Genomic DNA, 19,653 nt, shown 5'->3' with positions numbered 1-19,653 from the left:
GCGTCCTCAACGAGGGTCATCTTTAACTGCCTTCCGGTCATTTTTAAACCGTGTGAACCATTCTGTAACACCAAGTACGGCTTAAGTGCTTATCATAGTAGGATTCCTGTCATTTGGTGTGTGCCTGTGAAGATTTTCGTGAGTTTCTCGCAAAATTTAACGCAGACGCGTTGCTCCTCTAACTCTGCCATCTCTAAATTCGCAAACTGTGCGACATACCGTTCTACTCTAGACAGCACTGAACAATAACAAACCGACATGCAATGAAACTTTCGGTACCTACACATTAAACACACGCGTATGCAAGATGCCAACCGCATTTGGCTCCAACACGCCATTGGCGCGAAATTACCAGTGTTCCGAAACTTTTTAAACAGACCTTGTACATTCAGCGGTACACGTTGATGCTCTCTGCAAAGTATCTCCATCTACGTATATACTTCGAAAGCCACCGTGTGGTATGTGGGGGATGGTACCCTGAATCACTACTGAGTCATTGCCTTTTCTGTTCCACTTTCAAATAGAGCGAGTGGAAAACGACGTTTATAGTCTTCCGTACAAGCCCTGAACTTCATGGTCCCTAGGCGAAACGATTGTTGGCGCCCGTAGAATCGTTCTGCAGTCAGCCTCAAATACCGATTCTCTTAATTTTCTCAATTGTGCCCGTCGAGAGGAACGTTATCTTCCCTCCAGTGATTCCAGTTTGAGTTCCCGAAACATCTCCGTAATACAAACGCAATGTACGAGGACTGCTTGTCTTAGTTACGGAAGGCATCATAGAGTAAAAGTAAGGAGTACCAATGTCATTAGTGCAAAATTCACCAATATTAAAAGTAGGGTAAAAAATGATGTCACTATTAAAACTTTTCAGGCCACCAATACCCTCACTGCTTCCTCAGCGACTAATAGCTACTGTAAGGCAACCGGAAACTTGACTGACTGCATCAGACTGATGGTAAAATTCAAAATACCTCCACGAAATACACGCAGACCGTCAACCACGGCCTGTCAACCAATGCCCTTAACCTTGACTTTATTCTCCGAAGTACTTGGTGCTGTGATACTGAAAGTAACATTGTCGGTAGCGCGAGAGCGCCAGCTGCTCCTATTATGAATCGAGTCATTTGTGAAGAAATACTCAATTAAAACGTCGCTCCTGATGCTCAAATCTTACTGTATGAACGACGAAAATTTAATAAGTTAAACATTTTTCCTTTCGTTAATTTTTGGTCGTGTAACCGATAAAAGTTTCAAAAAGGCTCGAAATTAAGTGTAAGGTTTGTCAGAAGTCATTCGGTGTCCTCATTCTTAAATATGGGACGAATATGGTGTGGGTAATCTGCACACTGCGAATTACGCTGCCTGAAGAAAAATACTGAGTTTCCAACTTTAACACTTCCGATAAGCCTTTAACCCACGATTTTATTACTTAATGAGTACATTACGCCTGTATTTAAAATTTTGAAAGTCGTTCATTAATTGCATGAAATACTGAAAATCAAATTTCTGTTGCCTCTGGAAGACGTTAGATAGGAGTGAAGAAGCCGCCCCCCCTGCCAATCCTCTTCGAACACCATGTAAGTGCCTTTCTCTTGTAATATGACCGGGTGCTGGTTTCGAGACACCTTCGGGCACTGCAGCCGTCATCGCTCTGTTAATTTATTGGCTTAGGAGGTACCTACGTCACAAAATTTGCATTTGCTGAGGCTATGGAATTTGGTTTGGCAGCCTAGTTTCCTTTCGGGCGTTTCGCCGTCATTGTAGAGGCGGTATCGTGCAGTTACGCGGGTACACCGTTCGGCTAGTTACTATTGCTTTCATGTAATTAACCTTGGTGTCAATAGTTCTTTGTCGGTCTGTACCCCAACGAAAAGGATATTGGATGGGAGGTACTCTCTTTGTAACCTTTCTTAGCCTTCCTATTTGGTGTAATCTTGGCCTCCTTGCGTATAAGCCTTATGGCGCGCCCCTCGTGAAGACCCAATTCAAAGCATTGGTTACTTAAATGAAGCAGTTATTCATCAAGGCCTGCCTGTTTTCTATTTGGTAATCTTACTTAACTGAAGCTGTTGTTATTGAAGGCATACCTGTTCCCTTTTAATTAAATTAAGAGCTACTTGATAATTTGGGTTAGCTGAAACCGTTATTAATCAAGGCCTACCTCTTTTTATTACCCTATTATTGAGATTTTAAATCTTACTCAATCCATGTTGATTGCCGAAGGCCTGCCAGTTTCAGAGGTATTCATGTCAATAAGGCAGTAACAGAAAATGACACATGATGGTACCTGGGCCCTAGTCTTTCGCCTTACGTGATTGTAGTTTTCATCCTTAAAACCAGCAGAAGCCCTCCAAGAGCCTTGGTACGAACTGGGGGACTGTGTCTATTTTAAACTATACAATTTGCCAAAAAAGTCTTTCATGAATATATAAAGGGGTTTTCAGTTTTTTGTTTACCATTTCTGTTTTTTTTTCACCAGTCTTCTGGTAGATAATTCGAAATTAATAAAAAGAACTTAGTGTTTCAAATCTTCAGCAATAATAGTTTTACATGATTAAAGTCAAATTAACACATTAACGCATTTGTAAAGTAATCAGCGGTTAGAAGCTATTTTATACGTGAGACTTTGATTCTCTGTGAATCGGGAATGGGATTACTGATTACAGATGTGGTCAAATTCTTGAATTCAGCAACATTTGCTATATAGGTACTGTTGAGTTTATTGATGGAAGCATCTGAAAGTTGACTAATTTTGCGTACTTTCAGTTCATAATTCTATGCAGAATAATTGTCTGGGACAGTTCCACTCAAAGTATTAGTTGCACATAAATGTGCTATATGTATTTTGTGTTCGTCTTCGAACTTCGCCGAGACAACTTCTTAAAAAATTAGGCATGGGTTGTAGTACATTCATTCTCCTGTTGAATTTGTTGTCAAGAACGAGTCAGAATTTGGAAACAGTAGTAGCAGTCTTAAGTATAGCTCCCGTAACATAATAACGCATTCACAGAAAAAGAAAATAAGTACGGTACAACTACACTATTTATGACTAACAGCTGAAAACAATATCTACCGCAAAATATCTAGGATTCACTATCCAGAGCTTCCTTAAAAGGAATAACCACATAAAACAAATAGTAGGAAAAGCGGATGTCACAATGATTCATAGGAAGGATTTTAAGAAAATCTAGCTCACCCACGAAGGATGTGGCTTACAAGGCACTTGGTCTTGAGTACTGTCCATCAATCTAGATTCATAACCAGGTAGGACTGATAGAGAGATATAACGAAGAGGGGCGCGTTTCGTCATAGGATCGTTTGGTCGGTGGGAGAGCGTTACACAGATGCTCAATTAACTACAGTCGCAGTCGTTGTAGGAGAGGCGTCGTGCATCAGGGAGACGTTTACCATTGAAATTTCGAGAGAATACTTTTCCGGAAGAGCCGAACAACACGCCATGTTACTTCTTCCCACATACATCTCGCGAAATGACCACGATGAGAAAAATCGAGAAATTAGAGCCAATACAGAGGCTTGACGATAGTCATTCCTCCCCTCCCACACTCCATTCGCGAGAGGAACATGGAAGGGTGGGATCAGTTAGAAGTACCAGAAGTACCCTCCGCTACGCACTGTCAGCTGGTTTCCGGAGTACTGATGTAGATTATCCTGCACTATCCACAATTTAACGCTACTTTTGCAAAGAAAGAAGCATGGCATCCATCCTCATGAATTAAAGATTTTGGCCTATAAAGGTAATTTTAAAGACTGTAGAAATCGTTCTGCACTCTTACTTCATAGATACTACGTGCGCGCGAGTGGGTCAGATTTACTAAATTTGATTGTGCATTAAGGGTAAAGTGAACTTCAAATACATAAATAGCCAGCGTGTAGATATATTTGCAGTAAGAAAACTTATCCTTTTTGCAAATTTCCTGCCAGGTTCTATACCACTGGAAGTTGCTGGAAATGAGGTAACTTACTAATTACAGCATTGGTTCCGATTGTGAGACTTCTAAAAGATTGGGCAGTCCATGTTCTCACAAAGTATTCAGTATGTAATAGTAAGAGCACATTATGAACAAATTGTGGCCGATTTAACTTTGAGTAACTATGATAGGAAGTGAGGATATATGACTTACTTTTGATTACAAATCAGTTCCTAAGCATTTTTGGACACTTAAATGATTCTTTTTCCTTGTTTAGTTTATGGATAAATACAGGAAAGTGTGTCAAGCATTTTCTATGAACCATTTACATTCATGTCTTAGACCCGGAATCTCAGTGACTGGAGTAGAATGGTCTTTAGTGATGGGTCCCCGCTTCGAACCGAGCCCCATTGACCAGCAGAGACGCGTCTGGAGACGCCACGGACAGGGGTGGGATGCCAACCTGTCACCCACCATATGGCCCGACAACCTGTGGTGTGGTGTGGGGTGGGGTGGGGGGAAATTTCTGTTAATACTAGGACGATTGTCATACGCGGCACCCTGTAAGCACAGCGGTACGTTAATGATATTATACGCCCTGTTTTATTGCCTTTCATGGCAAGCCATTCTGGGCTTTCAGCAAGATAATGCCTGCCTGTACACGATGAGTCGATAGATCTCCCCCACTGAGAACGTTTGGAGCATTATGGGTAGGGCCCTCCAACTAGCTCGGGATTTTGACGATCTAAAGCTCCAACTGGACAGAATTTGGCACGGCATGCGCCCATGAGGACGTCCAACAACTATGTCAAACCATGCCAAGCAGAATAACTGCATGCACAGGGTCCAGCGATGGACCTAAGCACTATTGATTTCCTCAGTTTGTGAAGCCTTTCTCCTGGATAAATCATCCAATTTTTCTGAAACTGTAACTGTTTTGTCAGTACACTTACATCTCATCTACTGACTTCCGTCCCATTCTGATACTTCCTTTCTCGAGACTCGTTCTTTTCTTTTTGTCTTGGATTGTGTTACACTGGACACCCATGCGAAGATCCATGATGTTCCCCCTACATTTGTGGCCAGACGTTTAACTGGTGATGCGAATGTCATTCTGTGTCGGTAACAGGCGTCATGTAGAGACAATATTCAGATACTCTTGGAATGAGCTTAGGGTGGGCAGATGCCGCTCACGGCAAGGTCCTGGTGGAGATGGTTCGCCGTTGCCTTCGTCCGACCATAACTGTCAAGTTGGTATCTGTGTTGCGTGAGTGATTGTGTTGAGTGCTTGCACAGAGGTAGTGCTGGGTTTGTGTTGTTGATTAAAGGGAGAGTGGGTCAAATGCAATGCCGCGATGTAGCCCGCTCCTTTCGAAATGACTAATTGCCCATGGAGTTTTACGTCCCAATCCGGCGGACAGATCATCATCAACACTCCCTTTCTTCATGTGACATTGTGAAGAGGTTTGGAATGTATTCAAGACTTGTGTTCACGAACTTTACGCCACTACCTCTTGTCCCCTTGCGATAGAAATACTGGCAGTGAAAATTCCATTCACCACCAGGATTCGAACCGGCTTACCTCCGAGTCTAGCGCCACTGAACACGCGTGCATTAGCGACCTCGTCTATGAAGGGGGGGTCCAGGTTTCATACAAAGATTCGAAAGGACAGAGGGTGACATCCACAACAGAGGGTGGGGTGGGGTGCTATGCAAAACGGAAGGTGACACCTGGAGATTCTGTAGACTGGACTCACCTGGAAGGCGGCCGCGGGAGCCTCGGGGTCGGTGCCCAGCGTGAAGGCGCGGGGCAGGGCGGGGTGCGGCCGCAGGTGGAGGCGGCACAGCGGCAGCCGCAGGCAGCAGCCGGGCTCCGAACCCAGCACCTCCAGGCTGCCCGCCCGCACCTCGCAGTGCCGCGACACGCCGTCCCACAGGCAGCGCAGCACGCCTGCAACGAGACCGTCCGATGCTGCAGACTGACCTCAACACAAACGGGCTGTCCGTAGTTGCAGTTTCAAAACGCTGTAGAAAGAGAACCACTGCTCAGAATGTCGTCAAATTTGAACGGGGTATTATTTATATGAGAAGTCATAAAAAAAATGGGAATTTGAACAATAGGTGGCGCTGTGAGCGTCAGAATATGCACATCAGCAGAAGCGTGACACACTGCTGTTCCTCAGTTGGCGCCCGATACGCTCAACAATGACTGTCTCCGTGAAGGAGCGTGCACTGCCAGTAGCCTTGCAGAAGTTCCGGACACTCGAGGGTGTGAAAAAAGGCGTTGGTCGGATGTCTGCTAACAGTCTCGAGAAAATGATTAAAAATTCAGAGAGACTGGTTCTTTTGAAATGCAATGTAGCACAGCGAGAAAAGCAGTTGATTTGACGCCTGTCGAAGATGTAGCTACATCGTTGCAGGAGGGGTCGAGCGGTGGTGGGCAAACATGCAGTGCGCATGGAATTGTCCGAACGTTGGACACGTGTGCGAGAACGGTGCATAGAATCCTACGAAACATCCTGCACTGCTATCCATACAAAATCATCTATGTGCAGGAGTTGCTTCCTGCCGACCTGACAGCGAGACAAACTTTCGCATTGGAATTTCCTGCTCACGTGGAAGTGGACAATGAATAGCTATGAAACATTCTGTGGATAGACAAAGTCCATTTCCATCTCCAAGGACATGTCAATATGAGGAAATGCAAGATATGGGCAACGGAAATTCCGTACGCACATCACCAGGTACTACTTCATTCTGCAGAGGTGACTGTATGGTGCGGGTTGCCGGCATCGTTTACCGTTGGGCCGTTTTTCTTTTCGAGAAGATGAGTCCTACGGTCCTGTTACCTTTTCGCATCGTTTATTGTAGACTTTTTTTTGTTTCTTTGTTTTAAGGAGATGCGTCCAGCGGGTTCTGTTACCTGTGCTGTAACTAGTAAACACTATGAGAGTCTATTGTGCACGAACGTCATCCCAACGTTTCAACAAAATGTACGTGTGGGTAAGATAATTTATTTTGCGAGATGCCTCTCCTTCGCACTTTGCACAGCCAGTGAAGCGGAAATGATAACATTGTCAGCTGTCATTTCCCTACTGCTTGGCCCTCAGGCTCTGGGGTTATCTGAAAGATATTGTGTTTGCTGCTCCAATTACGACCGTGGCTGAACTGAAGACATGCATCGTGAGTCTGACCCACGAGAAACTCCAACCTGTTGTGAAACACGCTGTTTCGCAATTTCAACCTGTGACACAAAGCGGTGGACAGCAAACTGAACATGTCTTGCGTCAGTCTCATGACTTTCAAAGACAGGTGTCATTTAGTTTTTTGTGCAGATTTTGGTCTCAGGACAATTAAAAACCGGTTGTTCCCATCCGATGTGGTACGACCTTGCCGTGGTGAATCGGCTTACCTAATTAACAGTGCCACGTCTGTTGACTGCAGAACTTGCGTAGTCATGGACACTCAACAATACGGATGGAGTAATGCGGAAATCGAACGATAGCGGTTAGTTTGCTACTCATCTGTAATTTGCAGCCGATCTCATTTACGTTAAGACGCTTGTAGCGCCGTCTATTGCTACAATGTTCGTTAAATCTGTGTTGCATGACGTTTCACCTGTGTTAATAATGCTCTGTTCAAATTTGACATCATTCTGGACTGTGGTTTTCCTTCTGCAGCGTTTTGAACCTGGAACTTCAATTACGGACACCTTGTACATTCTACAACAGGTGTCAAAGTGGGGGTCGTGTGAACATATTTGAGGGGTTGTGTCATGATCTGTGTCAAACAATTTTTCACCCTTTTTTAACTTAGCCTTGCCTTTCGGTAAGAGTGTTAACATTGTTTTATGTCCAATAAAAGTTGAATGACTGTAACAACACTCTGATTGCAGGCATTCGTACTTTAGTGCAAACAGTCTCGATAGTGGGTAAATGTCCAAATTCATTTGTTGTAGCGATCGGCCTCTGTTGTCTCTACTTTGGCCAACTTTTAACTGCGTGCGTTCCGCCTGGGTTCGACAGTCGCGCTAGTGGACCAGCGATGATTAAGTTCACAGCATCTCTTTGCGGACAGCTATGATAACAGTTTGTGATATGTGGTGTTGGTGATCTAACAAGTTGCTGAGTTTCACAGAGTGAGTGAGTGAGTGAGTGAGTGAGTGTGTGTGTGTGTGTGTGTGTGTGTGTGTGTGTGTTTAGAAGTTGTTGCACGATTCACAGAATTCTTTGTAACATAGTCCAGTATTTGTACCGTGCTTTGGCGTATGTCGAAAACGAGTGAATGAGTTGTGAGAAGTTATGATTATAAATGTGTTGGAGAGATCGGTCGTAGTATCATCAGTCTTGTTTTATTGCATATCTAGGTTTCAGATAGCACTGTAGCTGTAATCAGTTCCTTGTAGATAGTCACGTAGACTCAACGTAATTGTAACAGCATATATTCCAATATAACTTAGGCATGAGTAAACATCAGGCCAACTGAGGCTGCATATTTTTTTTTGCGGAAGGGGGAGGGGGGGCGAGCTCAATTGGGCTAATGCTTGTGCATGCCTAAGGCGATGGGTGACGACGATGACGATTCATTCTGAGATATTTGAAACGACTTGTGTGTGTTAGAGACATTTCTGGATTAAGATCCACTGCGGAAGTACTAAGAAAGTACACTTCATCTAGAAAGGCTCTCGCTTACAAATACGGCGTACAGACGTGTACGTTCAGTGTGGTGGCTTAAAAGCGATGACTAGTCGAAATGTCTCGTGGACAAAGCGAGAGATTTACGATTGAGTGTGTGTCTGAGTAATTTTCCGTAGCACTCGCCGCCATGGCTGGGGCGCGTCGCTCGTTTAAGTGGCGGATGAGTTGTGATCGCGCTCTAATGGAACGGCCGCGTAAAAATGAAAATAAATTAAAAAAACAAAATGGCAGCGTGATCGGCGCGATGCGCGGCCCAATTCCAGCCGCCTCTGGCGCCGGCCGCGTTTAAATGGAAATCCGATGCGCGCTGGAACAGCTTTCGGCGCTCCAGTGTGTCGCGACGCGACGTGAAATGACGTGGCAACACCACTGACGTCCTTCATCACCAACACTGATTATCACCACCATTATGAAAATTATTACTGACATCATTACAATATTGTAATTGCGACACCTGCATGATCGTTCTCTAGTGAGGGTCCCTTTTATGCCAGTTCGTACATGATTTGCAGTAGCCTCACTAAACAGTCGCTTCAAATCTGGCTGTCCAATGTACACTTAAGCCCCTCGATCAGTCGGTACGTAGTTTTTACGAATTTTGGATCTGACAAAGGTGTATTTTGACAGCCAGTTTTAGATTGTGAATAATTTTAATCCATATTTGCTATTTAAGAGTTATTCGCCCTTTGCTTACCATCATCATCATCATCATCATCTTTCCTGCGATATTAGCAGGTCTTCTCCGTCTTCATTTCCTGCGATCCATTGCTTTTGTCTTGATGTTGCTGGATGTGCCATCGGCCATCCCATCATCTGGGATCCTTCCTCCACCACATCATTCAGGACTGCTCCCTCACTTCCTTCATTCTACAGATAGACTGTTTTTATAAGCCCCTCCTTCTTTCTTGATATATGTCCAATCCAGTTCCTTTTTTTTCTTTTTTTTTACATCCGGTAATTGCTTTTGTTCTCCCGTGCCTCTTCGTTTCCACTCTGTGTCTCCAACTTATTCCATCCTCCGCCATGTGCACGTCTCGGAACCACCCAGCCTTGCTCTTTTCTTTCTTCTTCAGCGTCTTCGTTTCAGCACTATACAGGAGGACACTTCACACAAAACATCTTATTAGTATTTTCATCAAATCTTTTCCATATTGCTGCAGAAAATTCTCGTTTTCTCATAAAATGCCGCTTTCGCCATGGCTTTTCTCAAAAATGGTTCAAATCGCTCTGAGCACTATGGGACTTAACATCTGAGGTCATCAGTCCCCTAGAACTTAGAACTACTTCAACCTAACTGACCTAAGGACATCACACACATCCATGCCCGAGGCAGGATTCGAACCTGCGACCGTAGCAGTCGCGCGGTTCTAGACTGTAGCACCTAGAACCGCTCGGTCACTCCGGCCGGCTGGCTTTTCTCCTTTAAATTTCTAATTGCACTTCCAACCGGTTTCTGTCCCGCTTCCGCTACGGTCGCAGGTTCGAATCCTGCCTCGGGCATGGATGTGTGTGATGTCCTTAGGTTAGTTAGGTTTAAGTAGTTCTAAGTTCTAGGGGACTGATGACCACAGATGTTAAGTCCCATAGTGCTCAGAGCCATTTGAACCATTTTTTTTTGTCCCGCTTCCGACGTATTTAAAACTTCGCAAAATTTCTAATACTTCGCCATTCAACATTATATTTACCCATTTCCTTTCAGCAGCGTTGTGTATTGTACCGGGGACCCAGAAACGACGGAGAGGCATCGTCCCGCCGTAGCCATCAGTGGTTCACAACCCAACAACAGGCCACAGCAGTCCACCCACCTCAACCCTGACCCGCACCGAACCCAGGGTTATTATGCGGTTCGGCCCGCAGTGGAGTCCCCGGGTCTGCCGCATATCAGCGTCGTTCTTGCACGATATTTCGGTAACGTAGCTCGTAACCTTCATCAGGTGCGACCTGAGACTGGTCCTCCCCTCTGCGGTCTGCGCCCGCTCGCTGCGATCTGCTGGAGCGCTGCCGTTCCGTTTTCCGTCCTCTGCGGTTCTGGGCGTTCCCTCTGCGGTCCGCGTCTACCAAATCCGCTCTTGGGTTTTCCATCTTCAGCCTGGTGCGTTTGGAGTTTTGTCTTGCTTGCCAGGCGTTCTCCCTGGGGTCCTCTTCCGCTCACTGCGATCTTCTAGAGCGTCGCCAGTCCGTTTTCGGTCCGCTGCGGTTCTGGATGTTCCCTCTGTGGTTCCTGTTGTGCATCGTGATAATGAGATGAATCGTGTGTTTCGTTATTTGAGTCTCAAGTCTGTTACGTTATAACACTAAAGCGGTTTAAATTTTTAGTTTAGCGTGTTGCTACTTAACTATTCCTATTTGAATGAGATCAGCTTATGACGACATTCTAATAAGTGGGAAGCGATTATGACTTCAGTTGTGGGAGTAGATGCTAGAAAAATACAAAAAGAAAATTTTGTTTACGAGACTGCCGTCGTGGCGTAATTTCTGGCAGTACCCGTCCCCTGCCTACAAAGGCTTACAGAGGCTCTCGTTAATGTTTTCCTTGCCTAGCACTCCTAGAAGGAAGGATGTTGCGGAGAAATGATCCAGTCACAGTACAGTGGATCGTTTAAAGAATCGTCTTTTGCTTCCCAGCAAATTAACATTGCTTAGGCGCGACGTGATTCACGCCTCGATATCTCAGCTGGTTACAGCACTGCGTGTTAAAGGCAAGGTTCCCGGTTCGAATTCTAGTCCGGCACAAAGTTTTAAGTAGCCACGGTTTCGAAACAGCGCATATGCCGTTGTAGGCTGAAACATTCATTCTGCAAAAATTTGTAAAAGTTTTTGTTTTGCTCTAGGTTTTTTCATCCAGGTGAACTTGTTTACGAAACACGACGTTTAGACGGCGTATCTTGCCGTCATCTTCAGGTAATACTTGTAGAAAGGGCGTCTCTGCTTCACCGCGCTTTTTTCATTCCCCTTATCTCTGCCCACAACCCACCCGCCTGGGGGAGTGGTGCTGGAACGCGATCTGTGAATAGGACTGTTGATGAAAGATGGATGCATCGATATACCGATATTTTTTTCAAAAAACAGAGATATATGATATAAAAATGGCAATATCGAGTGCCGATGTTTTTATTTCTTTCAAACTTTTCGGTACATATTTGAAGCAGTTCGTTTGAAATTGTAACAGAACATAAATTTACGTTCACTGTGTGAAGGAGTCTTACTTGTTTTTGAGCTTTCATCACGTCCAATGTTCCCCTTTGACTGTGTGAATCAAAAATAAGTTGCTGAAAATGGTGAACAAAAATCTAAATGACAAAGTCGGTCTTTACAGTGGGCGGAGACGCGTGAGGGGAAATGCTGATGTAATTGGCGCTTGGCGCTACCAGCAGAAACTGCAACGTTTAGCTTCAGCACACAATTTTGACACTGCAATTACTGGCGTAGCCAGAAATGAGAAAACAGCAAAGTCTTCATGAAGTGTTCTCTACAAATCAGATGTGTGACGAAACCGAAGGACAGATCCCTCGGAAACCCATTACTGTGTCACTTACATGCAGTTACCATTGTTAGCAAACTGGTTATAGCCAAGCGTGAACGAGCATCGTTTGCCTTTCACTTCTTGCTCTAAGGGGGATAAGCAGGCTGTTAGCTTCTTGATGAACAGAACATCTATTAATAAATCAGTACTTAAATACACAGTCCTAAAACCGGCGGTCTATTTACTATGTGCAGCCGATACTTTTGTAGGCAGGTACGTCGATATTTTTCCCGTGATACATCGGTACCTTTCTTCGAGTGCCGATAATGACTTTTTATATCCATATATCAGCTTCTCGATATTTTTAAAAATATCAGGAGTCCTATGTCCGAATGGCGGAGATACTTAAGCGCCCAACGAGGCCGGCACAAGTACCGGGGAATCGATGTTCCCACATCGGTTCCCCGGTACTTGTGCCGGCCTCGTTGGGCGCTTAGGTATCTCTTCGCCGACGTTTTGACTTTACGTGGCTGGGCATTGACTCACTATTTACTAAGAGTGAAGCGTTGCCTCCGTTCATCAGACTGTTGGCCACACGTGTTTCAACGCCTACGTTAAATCAAATCTCATGACAACGAGGTTTATTGCAATAGACCACTAATACTACAAAAGAATGACTCATGTGCGGTGAGTATTAATCCCAAGAGCAGTATAAACTGCCTGCGAGAATTGGTCGATCCGTGCTACGGACGCATCTCTCTGGAATAAGTAAGCAAAGATGTACAGTATACTGGAGGACTTTGTGTGAAGCGATCCAGAGATCGGACATGTTTTGTGTTGGAGGGATTTTGGTATTGTTGTGCGACGCTATTAAGCTCCATTGTGAATGTTTAGTTAGTTGATGGCACAATAAACAAATTCAAGAAAATAACACACATTCAATGTGTGTATTTATCAATTTATGAAAGATTTGACAAACATTCTTCAGATATCACGTGACGTATATCGATCGGAGGTGCAGTGTGGAATGATGATAGGAGCCTGCATCTTTTCACGGTCAATATTCTTCGGGAGACTATCAAAAAAATGGTTCAAATGGCTCTGAGCACTATGGGACTTAACATCTATGGTCATCAGTCCCCTAGAACTTAGAACTACTTAAACCTAACTAACCTAAGGACATCACACAACACCCAGTCATCACGAGGCAGAGAAAATCCCTGACCCCGCCGGGAATCGAACCCGGGAACCCGGGCGTGGGCGTGGGAAGCGAGAACGCCACCGCACGACCACGAGCTGCGGACGGGAGACTATCTCAGAAGCAATAAACTTTTCGTTGATAAAAAAGTTGGACACATCAATCCATACGCATCATACAACATAGCACCTAGTTGTGACGAATGATCTTCGTAGCGAAATAAACATTTTAGAGATTTCAGGTGGAGCATTTCCGACGAGGAGTATAAGCGAGATCGACGCTGCGGGACATATATCTAGCTCTCCTGTGGTATTAAAAACCAAAGACATATTTTTTAGCGTTTAAAAGACTGAAGCTAAAACCTAAACAAAACCACTGCAAATCATAACTAAAAATATCAAAAAATAAATGAGAAGCAGAGAATTATCTTAAACAAATTTCTTAAATAAATAAAATTAATTGAATATAAATATAATAAACTGTCTTAGTACCCCTTCGCAGTCGAAGGAGGGTGCCAGGAGCAGGGGACACAGGCGACCAGCAAAACCGGCGCTTGCGGAGCGTTGTGTAACTGCAGGGAACTACGATATATGAGCAAACTGAAATGCTGACACAGTTTCGTCGTTTTGGGATGGTGTTCTAAAACAGGCTGTTTAAATACGAGAGGCCGGCGGCCTGGCCAATAAAGACAGTTCCTCCACTCCCAGTAAAGCGAGGAACCCAGCGCTCAGCGAACTGAAGTCACTACAACCACCGAGGGACCAGAGTTAACGCCCAGCATTCCGTTCCCCTCCTCCCCTTCCTTCCCCCCCCTCCCCCCCCCCCCCCCCCCCTCACGCTCCTGCCGTCCACCATACGCGGACGCAGCAGTTGATTCGCTAGGAAAGCTTAAGGTCACATACCTATAAACTGTTTTACAAATTTTAACTTTAAAATGCCTTGCTATGAATTAACTCGACCTTCCTTTTTATAATACTTTTCTGCTGCTGTTTGTCTATTATCTTCGTGTGTACTCCACAATAATAATGAATTATGTCTTTTTTGTTCGGGACCCAGACTGGGGATAATAGATGGCGTTTTGCAGTGTTAGATGCTCTGGAGTTAAAGGCGGTAGCGACGCGCCCGCCGTGTCTTCTGGTGGGACACAGCCGACACGAGTGGGGCTTCCCTCAAATGGCTTCTCCTTCTGAACTGTGTCCACGACTCGCCTACGGCAGGCTACTCGTTAGACCCTTATTTCCCCGTCAGAACTAAGTTCTTACATAGGTTTTGCAAACCTCTCTCAGTAGCAATGCGTCATTAAATCTATCGCAGGCAGCTTGACCATGAGGGATTAAGTCAATTTTAAAATGCTTGGTACCGAAAAATAATTACTGCAGTAACTTCTGAGGCACCAGATTTTTCAAATATGGAAGGGCCACGCGCAAATCGCTGTTTGCGAGGGTCTTAGTGCTCGTCTTGTATTTCAGTTAGGATTATGGGGTACAAAGTTTTTGGTTTAACCCGGACCGGCGGCCACTTGCATAGCCACTGTCTTACTACAGTTATGTTACAGTACGTTAAGTAAGGTGTGGACTACGAACCGGAGGTAGCGCCCAGGCAAATCGTGCTAATCGAGTAATTCTTTTTGTAAAAGCTTTTAATCTGGTTGAAATTAACGCTCAGCTAATGGCGGCATTTGTATGTGCGCCGTTTGGATTTTAAGTGCAAATACGTGCAAAGAACACGTTTTTATATGCAGATTTTTCAGTGCGCCACTTCTATAATTTGAAACTTGTTCGAATCTGTTCGAACTTTGCACGAAGGTAGATAAATGGATGACTTCTAAACAACATTTTTTTTATCCGATAATCTTCATCAGTTGTCGAGATAAGACGGCTTAAAGTCGAGCTAAATGTGCCATTTAAAATTCGTCCTTACGTGACTAGAATGCGCCGAAACGGTTTAAGTTGAATCAAATAAATAAAAAACTCATTCTTATGATACAGTTGAAAACTTGATTTAAAAATCTAGCTTAATTCGCATTCTACGTGCGAAAAGCAGGTTTTTGTGAGTTTTTTAACTATATAAAATACATGTTTGACCATCAGCTGCTTTTACTTTAAACCCAAATATCGACCTGTTACGGTCATGTAATATCTTCACGGATGAGGGTTAAAATGGTTTAAGCCACAACTTTCATTTGTCATTACTTAAGTAATATGTAGACCACGTCATGAATATCAAAATACGCCACTTCTCTATTTCAAACTTGTGCAAATCGGTTTAAATTTTGTAAGAAGGCAAACAAATACACGCTATTAATGGTCTCGCGGTTGGTATGTGAAAGCTATATCCGTTGCCACGGTATGAGCAACACGGTTCGAATGACAAAAAGGAACCCTATCCCGGATCAGTCGTCGCCTGAGTTAACAATAATCTGCGTCGGTTGCCAAACTATGGAGGTCTAACGTCAAAATTATGGTAGAGTAAAAGTTGGGAAGCAGAATGAGAAACACTCCTGTCATAGCACAAAAAGAGACGAATATGTCGTGGGCAAAGTGATGGGTGTAAAAGAAGGGAACTAGCTTGCCGACTTATCTGGTAGCTTAAAAGACGTTTAAACGAAAACATCTAGACATATCCGCGCTTGTTTACGAGTTAACCCTACTTCCCCAGCGCAGTGAGCGCTCTTAGCCACTACGTATTGGCACACCTGCCTCTTGGAATTTATAGGCTATAGTCCCTGATCTTGTGCCAAAAATCCAGAAGAATCTCCAGCCACAGTAATTAATGTACAGGGTTGTTGTTGTTGTTGTGGTCTTCAGTACTGAGACTGGTTTGATGCAGCTCTCCATGCTCCTGTGCAAGCTTCTTGACCTCCCAGTACCCACTGCAACCTACATCCTTCTGAATCTGCTTAGTGTATTCATCTCTTGGTCTCCCTCTACGATTTTTACCCTCCACGCTGCCCTCCAATGCTAAATTTGTGATCCCTTGATGCCTCGAAACATGTCCTACCAACCGATCCCTTCTTCTAGTCAAGTTGTGCCACAAACTTCTCTTCTCCCCAATCCTATTCAATACCTCCCCATTAGTTACGTGATCTACCCACCTTATCTTCAGCATTCTTCTGTAGCACCACATTTCGAAAGCTTCTATTCTCTTCTTGTCCAAACTGGTTACCGTCCATGTTTCACTTCCATACATGGCTACACTCCATACAAATACTTTCAGAAACGACTTCCTGACACTAAAATCTATACTCGATGTTAACAAATTTCTCTTCTTCAGAAACGATTTCTTTGCCATTGCCAGTCTACATTTTATATCCTCTCTACTTCGACCATCATCAGTTATTTTGCTCCCTAAATAGCAAAACTCCTTTACTACTTTAAGTGTCTCATTTCCTAATCTAATCCCCTCAGCAACACCCGATTTAATTTGACTACATTCCATTATCCTCGTTTTGCTTTTGTTGATGTTCATCCTATATACTCTCCTTTCAAGACACTGTCCATTCCGTTCAACTGCTCTTCCAAGTCCTTTGCTGTCTCTGACAGAATTACAATGTTATCGGCGAACCTCAAAGTTTTTACTTCTTCTCCATGAATTTTAATACCTACTCCGAATTTTTCTTTTGTTTCCTTTACTGCTTGCTCAATTTACAGATTGAATAGCATCGGGGACAGGCTACAACCCTGTCTTACTCCCTTCCCAACCACTGCTTCCCTTTCATGTCCCTCGACTCTTATAACTGCCATCTGGTTTCTGTACAAATCGTAAATAGCCTTTCGCTCCCTGTATTTTACCCCTGGCACCTTCAGAATTTGAAAGAGTATTCCAGTTAACGTTGTCAAAAGCTTTCTCTAAGTCTACAAATGCTAGAAACGTAGGTTTGCCTTTCCTTAATCTTTCTTCTAAGATAAGTCGTAAGGTTAGTATTGCCTCACGTGTTCCAACATTTCTACGGAATCCAAACTGATCTTCCCCGAGGTCCGCTTCTACCAGTTTTTCCATTCGTCTGTAAAGAATTCGCGTTAGTATTTTGCAGCTGTGACTTATTAAACTGATAGTTCGGTAATGTACAGGATGAAGAAAAAAAAATGCTGCACTTGAAGGTCAGCATGCTATTCCTCATCTAGATTCAAAACAGAAGTTTATCTAGCAAAAACAGATCGCGTGCGCTTTGGAAACACTGCCACATCATGCAGCGCATCGGAAAGTGCAGAGGAACGTGTATCACCCCAGACCGCCACACCAGCAATCGTAGCTCAATGAGTCGAGTGCTGTGACACCAAACCCCCACCCACCATCTTATTAGGTTCGGATTTTATTTTTTTAGGCGTCCGTTCCCGTAATTCTCTTCGTTTATAGGCAGGACATCATTTTGTCACCTGGCAATAGCGTATCACATTGCATTGGGATCCATTAAACTGCATATGCATGTGTCTACTAACCGATCAGTGTACCATCGTAACTGGTGCTGTTGAGCTCATGTAGGGCGGCTTTCCGATGGAGTACACAAACGATGAATACATCGATATGCTTTTCGTGCTGGGTGCATCCTGTAACCAAACCGCTACTGCTCGTGCGTATGCTGCACGGGACCCTCAAATACGCCATCCTGATAAGCAAGTATTTCGTCCTCTGGAGTAACGCCTTCGGGAAGCCGGCAATCTTCGTCCACGAGTAATAGTGTCTTCGTCCACGGACTGGATGTACTCCACAAACAGAGTACGCGATTATTGAAAACGCTCACCAGTCACCTCGGCGAAGTACCCGTGACATTACAAGGCAGTTCCACTTACCTCAAAGACTAGTTGTTGAAGCGTTGAATGGTGGAGAACAGCATCCATTTTCTCATCGCATGTTAGCAGCAGCGGCCATAAGACCTTGTTCGATGAGAAAAGTTTTGTGAATCTATGATTTCACTTGTGTGTGGAGCCAAAGTCATACAAAACTTTGTGATAGGTATGACCGCCATTTGACTGTACAGCATTCCACAATCTAGTTTTCCGCCTTAGGCCATTATCAAGTGTTACAAGTATTAACAATCATTGGACTTGAGTAGAACAAAAGGCATCGTCAAACCATATATCTTCGGTTATACACACATCAGAAAAATGTTTTGCATCACCTCGAGTCAGAGTGTTCCGGAACTGTACAGAAAATTGGAATATCGTAGATCAACATAAACATCATTTCAGCCCTTTTTTATTGCTCATGAAAACCACACATAGCATACTGTACCACCATACACCGAGACCTTCAGAGGTGGTGGTCCAGATTGCTGTACACACCGTTACCTCTAATACCCAGTAGCATGTCCTCTTGTATTGAAGCATGCCTGTATTCGTCGTGGCATACTATCCACAAGTTCACCAAGGCACTGTTGGTCCATATTGCCCCACTCCTCAACGGCGATTCATCGTAAATCCCTCAGAGTGGTTGGTGGGTCACGTCGTACATAAACAGCCCTTTTCAACCTATCCCAGAAATGTTCGATAGGGTTCATCCTGAAGGAAGTCATTCAGAAGATGTGCACGATGGGGGGCGCGAACTGTCGTCCATGAAGATGGATGCCTCGTCAATATGCTGCCGATATCGTTGCACTAACGGTCGGAGGATGGCATTCACATATCGTACAGCCGTTACGGCGCCTTCCTTAACCACCAGCGGCATACGTCGGCCCCACATAATGCCACCCCAAAACAGGAGGGAATCTCCACCTTGCTGCACTCGCTGGACAGTGTGTCTAAGGCATTCAGCCTGACCGGGTTGCTTCCAAACACGTCTCCGACGATTGTCTGGTTGAAAGCATATGCGACACTCATCAGTGAAGAGAACTTGATGCCAATCGTGAGCGGTCCATTCGGCTTGTTGTTGGGCCCATCTGTACCGCGCTGCATGATGTCGTGGTTGCAAAGATGGACCTCGCCATGGACGTCGGGAGTGAAGTTGCGCATCATGCAGCCTACTGCGCACAGTTTGAGTCTTAATACGACATCCTGTGGCTGTACGAAAAGCATTATTCAACATGGTGGCGTTTCTGTCAGGGTTTCTCCGAGCCATAATCCGTAGGTAGCGGTTATCCACTGCAGTAGTAGCCCTTAGGCTGCCTGAGCAAGGCACGTCATCGACAGTTCCTCTCTCTCTGTATCTCCTCCATGTCCGAACAACATCTCTTTGGTTCACTCCGAGACGCCTGGACATTTCCCTTGTTGAGAGCCTTTCCTGGTACAAAGTAACAATGCGGACACAATCGAACCACGGTATTGACCGTCTAGCCATGGTTGAACTACAGACAACACGAGCCGTTTATCTCCTTCCTCGTGGAGTGACTGGAACTGATCGGCTTTCGGACCCCCTCCGTCTAATAGGAGC

General features: G+C 44.5%; 1 protein-coding gene across 1 annotated transcript in view; it reads right to left on the bottom strand.

Annotated features, from left to right (window-relative positions):
* LOC126458198 (uncharacterized) overlaps nucleotides 1–19,653 on the bottom strand; it is a 441,164-nt gene that overhangs the window by 153,645 nt on the left and 267,866 nt on the right. The window contains exon 2 of the mRNA XM_050095087.1: nucleotides 5,687–5,880. Coding sequence (XP_049951044.1) covers nucleotides 5,687–5,880 — 194 coding nt within the window. The remainder of the gene's footprint in view (nucleotides 1–5,686; nucleotides 5,881–19,653) is intronic.

The sequence above is a fragment of the Schistocerca serialis genome, chromosome 2 (genome assembly GCF_023864345.2).
Source record: "Schistocerca serialis cubense isolate TAMUIC-IGC-003099 chromosome 2, iqSchSeri2.2, whole genome shotgun sequence".
Lineage (NCBI taxonomy): Eukaryota > Metazoa > Arthropoda > Insecta > Orthoptera > Acrididae > Schistocerca > Schistocerca serialis.
The sequence above is the reverse complement of the archived record's forward strand: the minus strand, read 5'-3'. Positions and strand labels throughout refer to the sequence as shown.